The sequence below is a fragment of the Microcaecilia unicolor genome, chromosome 1, assembly GCF_901765095.1.
Source record: "Microcaecilia unicolor chromosome 1, aMicUni1.1, whole genome shotgun sequence".
In the NCBI taxonomy this organism is placed as follows: Eukaryota; Metazoa; Chordata; class Amphibia; order Gymnophiona; family Siphonopidae; genus Microcaecilia; species Microcaecilia unicolor.
The window spans coordinates 733395272-733413706 of NC_044031.1; the positions used below are offsets into that span (position 1 = coordinate 733395272).

Sequence of the window (18435 nt, forward strand, 5' to 3'; positions counted from 1 at the left end):
GCTTTGGTATTCCAGTGACTTCCACTCCTGTTCCTCCTTTGGCTCCGCTTCTGGATTCATTTGGCAGCAGCAGCAGTGAGGACAGTGCCTCATTGAGCCCCATTGGTCAGACAACGCCTCCCACAGCCTACAAATGCATACCCTATCAGTGGATTGCGCCAGGCTTCGGCTGGAAGTGGACTGTTCTCTGACTCTCTAGAGGGATCCCTGGCATTCAGTTTGTTTGGGGGGGGGGGGGGGTTCCATCAAGAGGAGGAAGTTCAGTGGATACAGCAAGCTGTGAAGACACAGCCCCCAGTTAGGGAATTGTTGCCTCCTGTCCTCCCTTTTAGTCTTATTTTTCGACATATTATACTTAGATAAGCTCATTGAGCGTTGTATAGAAATATTAGGGTACATCTTGAGTTTAGGATGTACATGAGGTTTAGAGGAGCAAGTGATAGGATCAATGTATACAGTTCTGTGATTTGTGATTATTAAGTTGTACATTTCACTAATTTGATTGACAGATGGGTGTATGTATTGAAAAACACAAAGAAAGATTTTCTAAAGATACAGACATTGACACCCATTAGAATTCTATGATTGAGAAATTTGTCCACCCTTAGAGGTGTCACGTTTACATGTGAACCTCGCTTTGGGTGAATTATATACTCTGAGAACGTCGCTAATCTAATATAAATATTATCATTTTCAGGTTATCACCCAGAACTCTATTGGGTTAATCCTCTCACTTTACAGTCTCCTTATTAGCATTCTCTGGTATTATAAAGGTGTAGTTGATTTAGTCCAGAGAAGTTATTGGGAAGTGTTTATATTTATTTGGTCCTATCCTCCCGAGGCAGTTGGAATTGGTAAGACCTAAAGTTGTCACAGTGAACTCTGTTTGGGAGGCCTTACAGATTCTCAGTGACTCTTTTCTCAAGTTTTTTTTTGAGACTTTTTCCTCACAGATTAATCAGGTTTCTGGAACTGTTGCTGCTCACAGTAAGACTCTTGAGCAACATTCCAACTAGATTGGTTCTTTGGAGGCTAAGGTAGCTGACCTTCATGACACCAATATGGCTTTGTTAAAGGATAAGATATACTCATTAAGATAGAGTATCTATCTGGAGAATCAAATAGGAAGGAAAAATCTTAGATTTGTGAATTTTCCCAAATCTCTGATTTTACCATTAGATATGGTTCGGAAGTATTTTATTGAGATCCTAAAAGTTCCTCCAGAGATTGTTCCACCACTTGTGCAGGCCCAGTATTTAATGTTGGAGTGAGAAGAGCTCAGGGAGTAATCAGAAAGACCATTTGAACTTGACATTGCTTTCAGTCATCTCTTGAAATTGTTACCTAAAGAACAATCTTGTTGGTGACTTTTGCACTAGGACCAGACAGAAATAGTATCCTTCATTTGCGTTTTCGTTTTATGAATTTGTTATTTTTTGGATCTAAAGTACATGTTTTTCCTGATTTATCTAGAGACACATAAGAGACGACAGGAATTTCTGTCATTGCAGCCCAAAGCGTTGGGTGTGAATTTTGTGTTAAAAATGTCCTTGTCAATATATTTTGCTGTTTGAAGGTAAAAGTATTTCTTTATGGATCCTAAATCACTCTTGGACTTCATAGTGGTGAAAGAATTGAGAGCTAAGGTTTGATTATGCTGTTGAGGGCTAGCTGGAGGGATGCTGTGGAAGATGTGATCTTACTTATTTGATTTTTCCTTTTACATTTTCCTTTTTTTGGTTTCATTTTCTTTTTTTTTTTTCTCTTTTATTGTAGGCAAATTAAGCTTGAATTTTCCTTGTTTCTAAGTTTTCTTATTTGTTTTTGCTTAGAAGTGTAAATTGCAGGATTTATTTCTGTAATTATAAATGGTGAATTCATTAAAGAAAAAAAAAGCATGGGACAAGTACTCGGGTCTCAAAGGTAGAAGATGGAGCTGTAGAGACTGAGCTGTTGATTGGATGGCCAGATTCAATAGGCCATATAATCTGTTTCTGCGTATTGGTCAAAATCATATGTATTTATAGATCTCTTAATGTTTGTCAACAACCACTGATTTTGTTTAGCGTATATTTAGCAAAAGTAAATGCTAAGAGCATGGCTGGCCTTCATGCAGTCTGAAGACGATTGGTCCACTTTAACTATAGTTATCTTGGGTCTGGATGACTGATCAGATGGATAGATTAAGATATTCTGAAAAGTGGGAAAAGCTAAGTATTATGTGTTACTGTATACTTTATTCTTGTTAAGTAAGGAAGCATTTTATCATCTTTACAGGCAGAAAATCATCAAGGAAAAGGCAGTGCCCATGATCGAGGGCTATATGTTTGAGGAACATGAAATGATTCGGTTGGCTGCCACGGAGTGCATGTGCAATATGGCCTTAAGTAAAGAGGTAAAGAAAATTAAGACGAGGTATGGAATGAAGGGCATATATATTCAATGCAGAATCATGTTTGATATATGGGTAGAGGAGAGACACGTGATCATGTATTGAAGGCGAAACACAGTGTGTCCTTTGTGGAAGGTGTTAGAAGATGGAGACAAAGGCTAACATGATATGGAAGAAAGGAAAGAAACATCTAATGGGGACAAGTGAGGTTTTTGGCATGGAAGAAAACCTGGTAAAATCTGGGCTAGAGGGGCCAGGGGACATATGGAAGAATCTTGTTTTTTTATTTTATTTTATTTAAATGTTGTGTTTGAAGCATCTCTGTAGGTTCTTTTAGAAATGTCTCGTTTTACTTTAGGCAGGAGTGGAAGTATAAACCTTTTTCTGACTATATTTGTTTGGATCCCTCTTCTTGGTTTTATATTGTAAGTGAGTTTGAAATTTTGATTCAGTATAAGGTAGTACAGGTTAGAGCCACACGTGGTAGGTGCTATATAGTCCCTCCCTATGGCAGGACTTGCCACATTTTCTTGGGATCCAGGAACAGACATGAACAATTTGAATATTTATCTGCTCCCTAGCAGCCTCGATCTTTGACCGTAGCCTGCCCATCCCCCAGTCCCCACCCAAGCACTCCTCTGACTATTGTCCACCCTTCCTTCCCCACATACCCCAACAGCCTCTGCTTCTGGCCACCCCTCTCCTACCCATACACCCCAGCCTTCTCAGCCTCTGCCCATCCCAGCATCATCTCCAAGCCCCAGCCCTAGGACCAGCCACCAGCGTGAGCCCCCTTCTGCCACCCTCATCCCTTAGCATCTGCCCCTTCCACCTGGCCAATCTCTAAATCCGCTGCAGAGTAGCATGAACTTTGTTTTCGCTGCTGCTGCCCTGTTTGTCCTCCAGACTGCACAGAAGGTGAAAGCAGAAAGCAAGTACTTCTGTTTATCATGCAAGAAACAGGAAGTACATACTCTCTGCTTTGAACTCCTGTGCAGTGGTTGAGGACAGGCAGAGTGGTGGAAGCAAAAACGCAATACAGAGTATTTAGAGTTGCCTTCATAGTAAGGGGGGGGGTGATGGTAGGGGCAGCTGGCAGTGACATTTTGGTGTGACCCCCATTGCATCATCCTTTGCTTAGCCCTGATGTTGCTACCCATTTGCTGTGAGCCCTAAGCACCAGATCTGAGTCGCCAAAGTTTCATGGTACCTGAGATTTGTTGAGTCCTGCCCTGTGGCATTCTGCCAACACCTCGGAGCTGAACAAGAATGCTCCTGGCTATGCTAGCCTTGGTAGGAAGCTGCCAGTAGTTACTAACTGTGGTGTTTTTATGATGAGAGTAGCACAGTTGGGTATCCAGGTGAAGAAACCACCAGTCTCAAATGAACGCATGCAGCCTCTGACCCCCACCCCACCCCTCCCCTATCTTGATGCTTCAGTGTGCTTCTGTATTCAGGTGCAACAGTTATTTCTGGCTGAGGGGAATGACCGGCTGAAACTGATGGTTTTATATAGTGGTGAAGATGATGAAAAGTTGCAGCGTGCGGCTTCAGGAGCCCTGGCCATGCTGACATCACTCCTGCCTGAGCTTTGCATAAAGATTACACAAGTGGTATGTGGAATAATTTTTATGTTACAGAAGCAACACAGATGTTAATTATCCAAACTAAAAATACATTAATCTGTGTATTCTGAGTTTAAAGCTAATAAATCTAGATGGTTCTCTTTGGGATTTAAGTCTATCGGGACCAGGTCAGGTATTCTGACAATGTTTATAGCCAGAGATGAGGTATTGCACCATTGTCTTGACGTGGTATCAGTCACATTGTGTTTCATTGTTGAGGCATCCAGTATTCACTCAAGATTTTAAGATTCCTGAGCAGAGAGGGAGATAAAGCTAACTAAATTAGAGCACAGGCCAAGTTAAAAACAAACCTTCCATCTATGCATGTATCTTTGTTGGCGTGAATTTTAAAAATATTAGTTGAGACCATGGTTTCTTAACCTAGTCCTCAGGGAATCCCAAACCAGTCTGATTTTTTTTTTTTGAGATATCCACATTGAATATGCATGGATATATATTTGCATACAGTGAGGCAGTGCATGCAAATATATCTCATGCATGTTCATTGTGGATATCTTGAAAAAACAGACTGGCTTGAGGTTCCCCGAGGAATGGGTTGAGAAACCCTGATTTAGACCATTACTGCTTAATAGACTTTGCTCACTGTATTGTCAGAAAAAGGCCATACAGTCAGAACAAACATGTAGGCTTCCAAGTTCATTGAGCCAATCAGATGTGTTTTTCACTAAGCACAGCACCTAACTGATATTGCCCAGATTTGGTAACTGAGCTATGTAACGTGGGAAGAACAGATTTGAATGGATTAGAACCCCGGGAGAAGTGAGGTTGGTTTAAGGTGCTTCTGCATAAGGTACAAGTGAGAATTATCTGATGACCAGGTAAATTAAATGTAGTGTGGACAAGTGCACATAGGGAAAAACAATTCCAAATACAGGCACAAAGTGCTGTGTTCTGAGTTGGGAGTCACCACTCGAGTAAACAATGTTGGAGTCACTGCAGACAATATGTTGAAATTTTCAGCCCAATGTGCTACAGCTGTTAAAACAGCAAATAGAATGTCAGGGATTATTTGAAAAGGAATACATAGTAACATAATAGATGACGGCAGAAAAAGACCTGCATGGTCCATCTAGTCTGCCCAACAAGATAAACTCATATGTGCTACTTCTTGTGTATACCTTACCTTGATTTGTATCTGCCATTTTCAGGACACAGACCGTAGAAGTCTTGCCCAGAACTAGCCCCATTTTCAGGACACAGACCATAGAAGTCTTGCCCAGAACTAGCCCCACCACCCAAACACCAGCCCCGCCTCCCAATCTCGGCTAAGCTTCTGAGGATCCATTCCTTCTGCACAGGATTCCTTTATGTTTATCCCACGCATGCTTGAATTCCTCTACCGTTTTCATCTCCACCACCTCCCGCGGGAGGGCATTCCAAGTATCTACCACTCTCCATGAAAAAATACTTCCTGACATTTTTCTTGAGTCTGCCCCCCTTCAATCTCATATCATGTCCTCTCGTTCTACTGCCCTCCCATCTCCGGAAAAGGTTCGTTTGCAGATTAATACCTTTCAAATATTTGAACGTCTGTATCATATCACCCCTGTTTCTCCTTTCCTCCAGGGTATACATATTCAGGTCAGCAAGTCTCTCCTCATACGTCTTGTAACGCAAATCCCTGAGCATATCATTGTGCCACTGTATAAGTCCCTGATAAGAACATAAGAATAGCCGTACTGGATCAGACAAATGGCCCATCTAGCTCAATATCCTGCTTCCAACAGTGGCCAATTCAGGTCACAAGTATCTGACAGAATCCCAAATAGTAACAAGATTCATGCTACTGATCCCAGGGACAAGCAGTGGCTTTCCCCATGTCTAGCTCAATAGCAGACTATGGACATTTTCTCTAGGAACTTGTCCAAACCTTTTTTTAAAACCCAGATACACTAACCACTGATAACCACATCCTCTGGCAATGAGTTCCAGAGCTTAACTATTTGTTTGAGTGAAAAATTATTTCCTCCTGTTCATTTTAAAAGTAGTACCATGTGACTTCCTTGAGTGCCCCCTAGTATTTGTACTTTTACACACATCCCCCTTCAGCCATGTGTTTTTCCAAACTGAAGAGTGCTAACTTCTTAAGCCTTTCCTCATACGGAGTGGAGGAGTGGCCTAGTGGTTAGGGTGGTGGACTTTGGTCCTGAGGAACTGAGTTTGATTACTAGCACAGGCAGCTCCTTGTGACTAGGCAAGTCACTTAACCCTCCATTGCCCGCCGCATTGAGCCTGCCATGAGTGGGAAAGCGCGGGGTACAAATGTAACAAAAATAAATAAATAAATATGAGAGGAGTTTAATCTCCTTAATCATTTTGATCACCCTTCTTTCAGCTTTTTCTAATTCAGCTATATCTTTTATAAGATACGGTGACCAGAATTACACACAATACTCAAGGTGTGGTTGCACCGTGGAGCGATACAGAGGCATTATAGTATTCCTTGTCTTATTTTCTATCCCTTTCCTAATAATTCCTAGGTCGTCGTTGCCGCCACCGCCGCCACCACACACTGAGCAGAAGATTTAATCATATTGTTCTTGATGATACCTAGATCTTTTTCTTGGGTGTTGACTCCTAGGGTGGAACGTAGCATCAAATAACTATGGTTTAGATTATTCTTCCCAATGTATATCACTTTGCACTTGTCCACATTAAATCTTATCTGCCATGTGGCTGACGGTCTTCCTGCAGTTTTTCACAATCCGCAAGCTTCTGCACCTTGAGTATTGCTTGCAGTTTTCTGGTCGTTCCATCTCAAAAAGGATATAGTGTATCTAAAAAAAAAGGTTCAGGGAAGGGCAAAACAAAATTATAAAGAGAGGCTAAATAGGTTAGAGATTTTCCGTATGGAGAAAGGACAACCAAAGGGATATGATAGAAGTTTATAAAATTATGAGTGGGATAAATGGTTAAATAGGGAATAGTTGTTTTAACCTGCCAACAACAGACTTCTATCACCACCCCTTCTTTATTTCTTTGTTGTTTTATACTAATGTTTCTTACATGCTTACTATTGTACTCAGTTTCGTAGCGAGGGCTAATGGCACCCGGGGCGGGTCGCTGCTGCGCACCCCTCCCCCGAGTGCAGCACGGCGCAAACCCCCCCCCCCCCGGACCGCATTCTTACCTGCGGGAGGGCCGATCCGCCCCGAGTGCACGTCACTCGGAGCTGCGTCGGCCCCGCTGGTTCCCTGCTCTCTCTGCCCCGGAACAGGAAGTAACCTGTTCTGGGGCAGAGAGAGCAGGGAACCAGCGGGGCCGGCACCCCCCGAGCGCGTGCACCCGGGGTGGACCGCCCCTCCTGCCCCCCCTTCCTACACCACTGATTGTACTATGTATTTGTATTATTGAACCGGAGCCTATCTCTTCGATATTGTGTAAGCCACATTGAGCCTGCAACTAAGTGGGAAAATGTGGGATATAAATGTGTTAAATAAAGACAAGAAGACACTTAATGAAACTAATGATCTGTAGACTGCAAACAAAACCGTATAGGAAGGGGTTTGTTTTATTTATTTATTTTCATGCTGTGTATAATTAAGCTATGAAATCTGTTGCTAAAGGATGCAGTAAAGGTGAATAACATAGGGTTCAAAAGAGGTTTGGAGACGTCTTGGAGGAAAGGAAAATAAATTGTTAGCCAGGTAGACTGGGGAGAGTCATTGTTTACCCCTGGAAATGAGCTATAGGAAATAACTCTATCTGCCAGATACATGGGCTTGATGGACCTTGGTCTGACTCCATGTGCCTTTATGTTCTTGTCTGCCTTGCTTTACTCTCCACAGACTGTTCGCTGGCTGGAGATCTTGCAAGCTCTGCTCCTGAGTCAAAACGTGGAGCTGCAGTACCGCGGGGCAGTGATTGTAATGAACATGGTGGCAGCAGATCAGGAGGTTGCTGCGAAGCTGATGGAAAGTGAAATGTTGGAAATCCTGTGTGTACTCTCCAAGGATGATGTGGATGAGAAAAAGCGCCCGGTGGCTGAGGCTGCAAAGGAGTGTCTTGCAAAGGCTGTTGAGTATGGACTAATCAAAGCCAATGTGAATGATAAGTGACTTGGCCAGGAAGATTACAGATGAGATGCTCTTGTGAGATCGGAGAAGGGAAGCTTGAGCTTTTAATTTTTCTACACATTTGTAATGTTTGTATTTTAAAAGAAGCACCCAGAGAGGAACAAGCGCAGTTGTTGAGGGAATCAGAAGTAAGGACCATGGTCTACCCTCTTTAACCTGATTTAGATTCCGTCTTTGTTCTTCTGCACTTTTTAACTTTACTCCGGCAACATGCACTGTAACAGATAAAAGATCACCTGCTCCAACCCGTCTGGCCAGCTTATTATTTTATACTCACTTCTACTACAACCACCCCCACCTCCGTTATTCAAACACCTGAAGCTGAAGGCTTAACTAACTGACAGGTACAACTGCACAGTTCAGGGAAAGGAGGATGCTTGCTCGTGTTCTTTTAAAGCTCTGCAGCATTATACTGAGCTTGAGTGAAAGAAGCTCATGAAGACTGCTACCTAGAAGAAAGTAAGGCAAGGAGGTACAGAGAAGGGAGGAAGAGCACTGGGGGAGGGGGCTGACTGGAAAGTTAGCTGAAAAACTCTTAGCTAACCAGCATGTTCAGTTAATGGGTATAGTCTATTCCCCCAGCGTACCTGCTAATGGGGCATTTGCTGTGCCACTTCTTTCTGTGGTGATCCTAGACACATACAGCATTGTTCAGGCATATAGACTGCTTACAATCTAGTCAGGACACACAGACAAATCCTCAAACAGGAAGGGGAACGGAATGTAAAATTCAAATATATGACCATGAAAATTAACTGTAACGGTGAGCAGTGCATTGGTCTGCCGTCTTATGAGGTAGTGTCTTACTACAAAACGAGTTTGGGGCGGTAATGTTAAAAAAAAAAAAAATGTCATGGTCTTTCCTGGTGTGGAAGAAAACTTCCCCACTGCCAATTATGTATCTGTCCAAATAACCTTTATTAGTTACAAAACAGATCTTTCTGAGAGGTCTCACAAAATTCTGAGACAGTTATCTGCCCCACCCCAAGGGTTAGCACCTGAAATCATTCATATGGATGATATACACTTCTCGTTTCTTACAAGAGAGCGGTATAGGGCATATAACCATGGCTGCTCAGTTACCCAGACTTCATCACTGAAGAGTGACACTCTGAACAAAGGATACATAAAGATCTGTTCAACTAGCATCTGTGGGAGAAAACATTTTTTCTATTATAGCATCTGATTACTTAGCACTTTTTTTCCCATTTTATGCCTACGGGGTGGGGAGAAGTGTTAATAAATCAAGCTCTTAGTGTTATAAGTTTGGGTCCATTTTTCTAGTTCTGTTTGGAAATGTTGGGCCTCTCTCAGAGGTATTGCACTTCCCTTTTCCATGTTGTGAGTACACACTGCTTGTGAAGTGTTTTGCGGATACCTACAGGTTAACTAGTACATTAATTCTGAATGGTACTTTGGGTGTTTTATTAATAAGGGCTTCCTTATCACACTTATTTGTTTAATCTCCTTCATACTTGATTTCATACTTGAAGGTCGATGCAAGTGTTATATGATTAAAGTGAATATTCTTGTCTTGAGCCCTATTCATTTTTACTATGGTCTGGTTTGGTTTCATTTCCATCCTTTTGCCTATTTAGTTTACTAGAAAGATGTGGAATTTGTGTATAATGTTATTGTGGCCTTAAATTTTGTTGTTAATATTGAAAGCATTAATTTATGAATATTTACCAGATTTCCCTCATATGTTTGATTTATTTTTGAAACAATATAGAAGTGTCAGCAGTTTCTGGGTGATACCTTTCTGTTGGACTAACACATTTTTGAGTTGCCTTCGAGAGCTATGCTGTCTTCATTGGGTCAGCGCAGAAAAAGACCAGCTGGTTCACCTAGTGTGCACAGTTATACTTGTCCACACTGCCAAGGATGTATCCCAGCTGCCAGCTGTGTAGTAAGACCATCTGTATATTGCTCGGCCAATGTTTATTTTTTTTCATTGTATTCAGCCTCTTTACGTAGGCAAGTGTACATATTTAGGGCCTCTCTTATCAAGCCGCGCTGCAATGCCGACAAAGCCCATTCAAAGTGAATGGGCTTTGTCAGCATTTCCGCACCGGGAACTGCTAGCTCGGTTTGATAAAGGCCCTTAGTTTATACATAGCACTCCTTCACCTCCCATTTCAATCCAACCCGTCACCAATATTACGGTTGTTAACTGAACTCCTGTCCCCCTAACTTCCCGCCTCACTGATTCAGTCAACACAGGGACATGTATCTTTCCAAACAAAACCCAGCTGTTAATTATATCCAGGTTTGTCTGGTGACTTGGGTAGCTTGCTAGTAATATAACCTAGTGTGTAACATCAGATAAAGACCAAAGTGGCCCATCCACTCTGCCCAGGAGCAGTTTGTTCCTTTGGATAGATATGTACACAAATTCCCACATAGAACCACAATATCCATTCCACCTTTTTCCATGACCCTTGCTTAACCTTTCAAAGTAGTTCCATTGTCTTTTTAGCTTGTAACTGTCATACCCATGCGAGTATTCCTAGCTATTTACTTTAATGATAGAGCACCAGTCTGTCTGGCACACTGTGCAGGGGACCCAGGAAGCCAGGTGCTTGGCGGCCTTGTTGCCCTTTTAGATTATTGCAGAGCCTTGTGGTTAGGCATAGGATAGCTGTTTGAGGGAACTAATTGGGATCTTCTACGCACTTCCACTCAAGAAAGGAGGAAACCGAAAAAAAAATTGTCCTAAATGTGGAGAAATTTTGTAGGTTAAACATTCTATGGACGGCTGTATCCTTAGCAATATGAAACACAGAAAATGATGACGGATAGAGATAATATAACCTATCCAGTCTGCCCATCCATAAGAACTACTAAGCTGTACAATCACTTCCTTTTCCTTGGAGCTACTCTATGATTGTCCCATGCTTTCTTGAATTCATACACAGTCCTCATCTCCACCACTTAAGTTCCGTGCATCTGTCACCCTTTCCATAAAGAACTATTTCCTTAGATTACTCTGGAGCCCGTCCCCTTTCACCTTTATTCCATGCCCCTTCATTCCAGAGCTTCCTTTTGATGGAAAGAGACTTGCTTCCTGTGCATTCATGGTACCGAGGTATTGTCTCTGCCATATCTCCCCTCGCCTGCCTTTCTTCCAAAGCATACATATTGAGATCTTTAACTGGGCCGACTGGTAAGCCAGATGATCTTTTCTCACCATAACTTACTCCGTAATTCTGTTATTGGAGCCCACCAGACCTTTGGCTACTGGTCAGTATTCTGGAAGTTAAGATTGCCAACTCTGGCTTTTTTTTTTCCAGGAATCTACTGGTTTTTACATTAATGTATGAAAGCTGGACTCTTTTCAGAGTTTAAAACATCTATCTGTAGAGCTCCAATCCTCCTTGTGTAAGTGAGCCTGTTCTGCCTGCTTCTAAAGGAGCTGATGCAGAAAGCATTACCATGGGTTTAACATGGTTATACCACATGTTTTATTGGGTTTCAGCACGGGTGTTAACTTGCGGAGAAACCCTTACCACAGACTGCATTAAAATGTTCTGTAATGTAGTCACTATAGATTCTGCAGCCATACAATTTAAAAGAAGAAAAAAAGTCCCCCCCCACCATGCGTTGTGCCCAGGAAACGTTTCACCAGGTCCAGGGCAGTGTAGAAGGGTTGGTTGAGAGGAATAGGTCTCTAGCAGTACCCTCTCTCTATCTCCAACCCGACCACTCTGCCCCCGATTATGTTCTGTACTGACCCATATCCCTCTCCCTGATCCAACAAGATTCTAACCTTCTTGTCCCCCAACGTTTAAAAAAAACAACCCATGAATACCTGGAGGTCTTGTGGACCCCCCAACATCAACACACAGAAATCTCTGGTGGTCTACTGGGTCCTTCCCTTTCCTCCAGCCTGATCCTCCTGCCCTGTTTAAAAACAAACAAACAAAAACCTTCCCCGATATGTAGTGGCACCCCCTAACTCCTGACCCCACTTCCAAGCCCCCCCCCCCCCCCCCCCCCGGTATCTGAATGAGGCAAGCGCACTCCCTTTTTCACCCCCAACATCCATCATGGTTGTCTCTCTTTTCCTCCTCCTTCCTGCTGACCCTTCTACTGTCTTTCTAAGTCAGTTGCAGTGGTAAAAACAACTGGCAAACACACAGGACCAGATTTTTCTTCAAAACAAATAGTTATTAGCTAGCATCGCACAGGGAATATTTCTTTCTTTCTTTCTTTCATTAATTCATTTCAGTATCAGTAGCTATTATGATTTTTATAGCTCTAGGTTGTATATTACTTCAAGAGGTATCCACTGTGTGGAGGACCAGAGAGAGGGGACCTCGCATAACTTTTGAAAACTAGTCACAAATATATTACATTAGTTCCGTAAGAGGTGGCACCTGCAATTTATTTGTTGATCTTTATATGTTACGTATATAAATAGGTAAAAGGTGGTCTCCTATATGCAAATACCAAATTGCAAATGACTTATGGGGGCTTCCACTTGTGTGATGGGTTTCTGGCAGACCATTAGTAGGAGGAGGGTGCCATTGCCTTTCCCAAGTAATCTCCCACCCACCCACCCACTAAGGCCAGGTACTTATTTGCCAAAAGAGGCTGGATGACTGAGGCCCAGATGCATCAACCAAAAGTAAAAAAATCTAAAACGTAAAAATCCTTAACGAATTTGAAAAAATGAAGAATGCACCAAAAAAACAAGTCGCACATGTTCGGTGCGGTATTGAAAAGTACAATGTATTAAACATTCGTTAAAGTGGTGTAATCCCCGTCGGTAATCGGCCCCTAAAGCATGCGCAGAGCAGCCCAGCGTTTTGCTGGCTGCTCTGCGCATGCCACAAACATCAAAACAACAACAAAAAAACCACAAACACTTGGCTCCCCGCTTCCCCCTGCATTAAACAGAAAACTAAAAACATAAATCAAAAAAGGATCGGGAGGGGGCAAAGGCGCTTGTCAGGAGCGTCCTGTATGGACAGCCTTGCCCCCCCCCCCCCCCCCCCCCCCCGCTGCTCCACGCTTCCCCCTGCACGAAAACTCCAAATTTTAGCAGCCCTGGCCCCCCTCCCTTCCTGTTCCTTTCTCTCTACTCTCCCACAGCTCTGCCTCCCGCCATCCTCCGCCCCCGTCGCCCCCCCCCCCCCCACATTACCGGGCCCGTGCAGCGCCTCTCACCTCTGTATGAAGGCACTGCACGGGCAAGAAGACCATCTGATCGCTGTAGTCTTCAGGATGTCTCTCTCTATCCCTGAACTGGGCCTGCCCCCGTCTGACGTAAGAAACCTACGTCAGACGGGGGTGGGCCCAGATCAGGAAATGAGAGAGACATCCTGAAGACTGCAGCGATCAGATGGTCTTCTTACCCGTGCAGTGCCTTCATACAGAGGTGAGAGGCGCTGCGCGGGCCCGGTAATGCGGAGGGGGGGAGCGGCGGCGACATCCTCAGGGGGGCGGCGGGGCGGAGGATTGTGGGAGGCGGAGATGTGGGAGAGTAGAGAGAAAGGAAGGGAGGGGGGCCGGGGCTGCTAAAATTTGGAGTTTTCGTGCAGGGGGAAGTGGGGAGCAGCGGGGGGAGGGCAAGGCTGTCCATACAGGACGCTCCTGACGAGCGCCTTTGCCCCCTCCCGATCCTATTTTGATTTTTGTTTTGCTTTTCTTAATGCAGGGGGAAGCCTAGGAAGTACTGCATCCACCTTGTCGTTCTTTATTGGTAGCATTTTTATTTAATCTCACTTTTAAACATGCCAGCTTGGATTTGTATGCTGCAGGGGGAAGTGGGGAGTAGGTGTGTGTCTGACAGCTCAGGCCTTAACGACAGCTCTGACCTCACGTAAAATATATCGCAGTAAATGATTCGGTGCAATCGTCGGTATGGTTAGTGCATCCCAAATTGCCCACGTTTCAATGGTAGTTACTTGTTTGCATTCCGTTTTCGTTAGCTGCTAGCGTCATCGGAAAATGGCCTTTAATGCATGCTACGGTTGAAAATTTCTTCGTTAAAGGGTCGTTAATGTTTAGTGCATCTGGGCCTGAGCCTGCCATATGCTGGCTACCTGACAGAAGTCCTGTAGGATCCAAATGGTTGTAGATGCAGTGGTCTGATTGTACCACATGGTAACCTCTATACATTTTGGGAAAATATGCTCTCAGTAATAATGTTTGATTTCATCTGTGATGCTTTCCACATGTGGGCAGCTAAGGGCTTGACTTATAAGATGCCTTTTTACAAACTCCCATGTACTGTGCTGAAATCAAACCCCAGCCACTGAATTAATTATATCTTGGCTTGCACTGATCTGGATTAATCTTTTTCTCTTATTTTTGGAAATGCATTACATCAACTAATCTTATATTGATGGTGTTCAAATTTCACTTTGTAGCCCCAGTCTGGGCACTTCTGTATTTGGTTTAACAGGCATCTCACTGTCTCACATGTACTGTAACAGCACAGATGCAGAACACAAACCCACTGCTGCTCTGGCACACAATATGTTGTACATTGTATTTACTGCCAAACTAAAACATTAAAAATGATTACTTCATTATTGCATAATGACTGTCAGAATTTTTAGTATATGTAAAAAAAAAAACCCCACAGAATCGGACTACAAGAATTCACAAAGTTTTCTGTATCTGAATATTTCTACCACATGTTCTGTTCTTGGCTTTGACTGCATTTCTTGGTACTTGAAGATCTTTCTCTACACAATGCAGTGACATTTCTATTATAAATGCTGTCCTCATGTCCCCCTCCCCCATTTATAACTACAGTAGAGAATGACACTGGGACGGGGACAGTCTTTGGCCCTGTGTCACTTTCTGCTTTGAAGCCTGTTAATGAACTGGACTGTTATTTACGTTTGATTGATGCTGGCCACAGCTAGCAAAATTTGCATGGGGGATCCTGTACATCTTGCTACCAGCACATCTCCTAAGGAGACATCTTCTATTGCAGGAGGGTCTGTGGAAGACAGGAGAGCTAGCCTGAATCCTGAGATTGTTGATAACTTCTTATTCATCCACAGATTTAAAAAATCATTAACAGTGCTTCATAGCGCATATTTTTCCCCTCTAGGGAAAAATACCCCTGGACATTTTAACAGGGTGAATTAGGATTCCTTGGGGAAGTAGAAGTCAGCTATTGTTGGGGTTGGAAGGGTAGAGGGTGGTGGTAGGGGGGGGGGGGGGGGTTATATAGCTGCTTGTTGTTATTGTTTTCTAGTTTGTAATTTCTACACAACAGTTGCACAGCCTATTGTTTTTTTTTATATGTTGTTAAAAATATTCAAATATAAAATTATAAGTGTTCAAGGCTTGTGCAGATGAGCCCACAGCGATGGGACGGGGTGGGGACTTGATAGAACCCCGTGTCATTCTCTAAACTACAGTACAGTCTGAAATTATCAGACGTAAATGGGACTGAGCTGTTGTCTGATAAGGGAAAAGTCGGATAATACAGAAAACAATGGTAACCCCTTAAATGCATGGAAAACATACTTTATACATAAAGACATTCATAGGGTATCTGTATTTAAAATACTGTTTATTAACAATAACCAGTAACAAAAAAAGCAACTTGTGAAGCCTGAAAAAAGGAAGAGAACCTGCACACTTCTTAATGGTAACACAAATACATCACGGGGGGGGGGGGGGGGGGGAGGAGGAGTCTGTCGGATATGCCAGATGCTCAGATTAGCAGAGGTTGGATAATCAAGACTGTACTGTATGTCTACTTTTCTTGCATTTAACTTCTTATCGATTGGAATAGGAATGTGGCAGATGATCACAACCTCTTTGTTCTCGGTTCTTCCCAGCACTTTTCTGGTACGGCAATATTATAATGTTTACAAAGGTTCTATAGGGTTCAAATGCAGATGTAGTAAGCTGGTTGGAGACTGTTGAATATTTTTCTGCTGGGTGTCTAGCGTCTCTCTTGGGATATCCAGGCTTGGGATATCCAGTTCATGCTTCTTTGGTGGTTTCATCATTTCAGGATAGATTTGGGGGGGGGGGGGGGGCATATCTGGCCACAGATATGCCATGGAAAAAGCATAAGTCTGCCTTGGCTGCACCCTCACTCCATCTATTATGGAGTGAGGGTCACTGATTCCCCCTTCCCTTTCCACATCAGTTTGCTGGCAGAAGCAGTTGAGCCTGCCTGATTTCTTCTTTGCCAGCTCACTTAAATTTGAGCTGTGTGTGACCTTAGTCTTATAGGGTCTGTGCGGCTCAAACTTCAAAGTAAACCAGCAGAGATGAAAGCAGATAGTTATAAGGTGAAAGTGCTGCTGCTTTTTTTTTCTGGATGTGGGACAGGTTGGGGAGTGAATGGGAAGAGAGTGAGCAAGGGTGCTGGTGGTGTTAAAAACAGCTACAGGAGTAGAGTGAGCAAGCAAGCAAGAGAGGCTGTGGGCATGGCCACTGCTACCATTGAGTGAGCCCAGCAAAAAGTCCATGGCCACCCAATGGTAGGGGCTGCCTGCTGTCAAATGGAAGTGTCCTCTAACAACTCACCATCTCTGTTTAGTATCAGTCTTTGCCCGTCCTTGCCACCCTCCAAACTCACACTGGCAGCAGCAGTGATGAAAACATGTCAACCCCTGGCTGGTCCCACCAGGGCCTTTCCTTTGCCTTGTCCTGCCTCCTCCTCTAATGTAGCTTCCTGGGGTCGGCCTGTGGCAGAGGATAGGCCCTGGTGGGGTTGGCCAGAGGCTTACCTGTTTTAATTGCTGCCCACTGTGCATTTGGAGGACTGCATTAGGCAAGAGTGGGAAAGAGATGCTGGACCTGGGGTGAAGAAGAGACCTGAACCAAAAGGGGTGAAGAGGGGGAGAGATGCTGGACCATGGGGGGGGAGGGGTGGTTATGAAGAAAGGGGGAACATGCTAGCCCCTGGGGAGGGGCAAGGACACAGAGCAAAGATTAAGAATGGAGGGAGCAGGGAGTCACATGATGCTGTGAGCAGCAGCAGATGCGTCATATCCCGCTGTGAGTACCCGAACCCCTCTCATCAACTTTTAATGCCGATGGAAAAACCTTTTTGACCAACAAACGTACCCCATGGGGTCTAGGAGTCTATGGACAAATTCCTGAGTGCATCAGTGTCACAAATGTCGACCAAACCGCTGCGCCGAGGACAAGATCAGGCAAAGCAGGATGAAGACAAGATGGCGCCCTCCTCCCCGACTAAGCCGACTTCTGCGGAATTTATACCGGAACTCACAGAGGCGATGGTAAAGGCTCTGGACCCTAGGTTTGCGCAACTCTCGGAACAGATAGTGGAGTGGAGGAGTGGCCTAGTGGTTAGAGCACCGGTCTTGCAATCCAGAGGTGGCCAGTTCAAATCCCACTGCTGCTCCTTGTGATCTTGGGCAAGTTACTTAACTCTCCATTGCCTCAGGTACAAACTTAGATTGTGAGCCCTCCTGGGACAGAGAAATATCCAGTGTACCTGAATGTAACTCACCTTGAGCTACTACTGAAAAAGGTGTGAGCAAAATCTAAATAAATAAACAGCGGGTATTGCACAGAGTACCTCAGAACTCGCTGAACTGGAGAATTGGAATGCAGGGGCTCCAGATGTGGAATGTTTGCTGCAAATGCAAAGTGCAGGCTCAGCAGGACAAACTGGAAGATTTAGAATATAGAGCACGACGAGAGAACCTCAGATTCGTAGGCTTCCCTGAGTGAATTCCAGAATCATCTCTGCCACGTTGGAGACCTGGCTGCTTGCACGCTTTCCTGCAGTGGGGACCCAGGGGACAGTTTACTTGGACAGAGTTCGAGTGGGCCCCTTGAGACCCAATGCTGACAAACCTAGGGTGGTCGTTGCAAAATGTCATTGATACTTGCAGAAAGCCCAAATACTACGTCTTGACAAAAGCAAAATGGAAGACGCATAATTCGAGGGGCAGGCAATCAAAAATTTCCAAGACTACTCGCCGGCGCTCTCCATTAAACGGAGGGCTTTTTCTACAGAATGTACCCAGCTGGTGGCGAAAAAGCTCCGCTTTTCCTTACAATATCCTGCAACTCTGAAGATGCAACATAACCGGTGGCTATCTTTTTCCAAATCTGAGGAAGCAGTGACTTGGCTACAATCTTTGGAAACGACATGAAACAGTGACTTAATAGAGGTGGGAGTTCTCTGAGGTTGCTCACTCAGGTTGGAAAATAATGTCAGTGTTATATGCAATCGGTTTATATGTAAATTAATGTTGATTGTTTTACTAAGAAAGGGGAGGGTTTCTATGCTCTCTGGCATTTTTACGTCCCTTAGGCCTATCCTTTATGTTATCCCAAGGCGTACTAGGGGTTCAAGAGG

At 43.9% G+C, this 18435-nt stretch overlaps 1 protein-coding gene across 3 annotated transcripts in view; it reads left to right on the forward strand.

Annotated features, from left to right (window-relative positions):
- UNC45A (unc-45 myosin chaperone A) overlaps nucleotides 1–10652 on the forward strand; it is a 74965-nt gene extending 64313 nt beyond the window's left edge. For all 3 annotated transcript variants that reach the window (XM_030189656.1, XM_030189655.1, XM_030189657.1), the window contains exons 18-20: nucleotides 2278–2395; nucleotides 3850–4005; nucleotides 7827–10652. In XM_030189656.1, the coding sequence (XP_030045516.1) occupies nucleotides 2278–2395; nucleotides 3850–4005; nucleotides 7827–8096 (544 nt within the window). In that variant the 3' untranslated portion in view covers nucleotides 8097–10652. The remainder of the gene's footprint in view (nucleotides 1–2277; nucleotides 2396–3849; nucleotides 4006–7826) is intronic.
- The last annotated feature ends 7783 nt before the right edge of the window (nucleotides 10653–18435 follow it).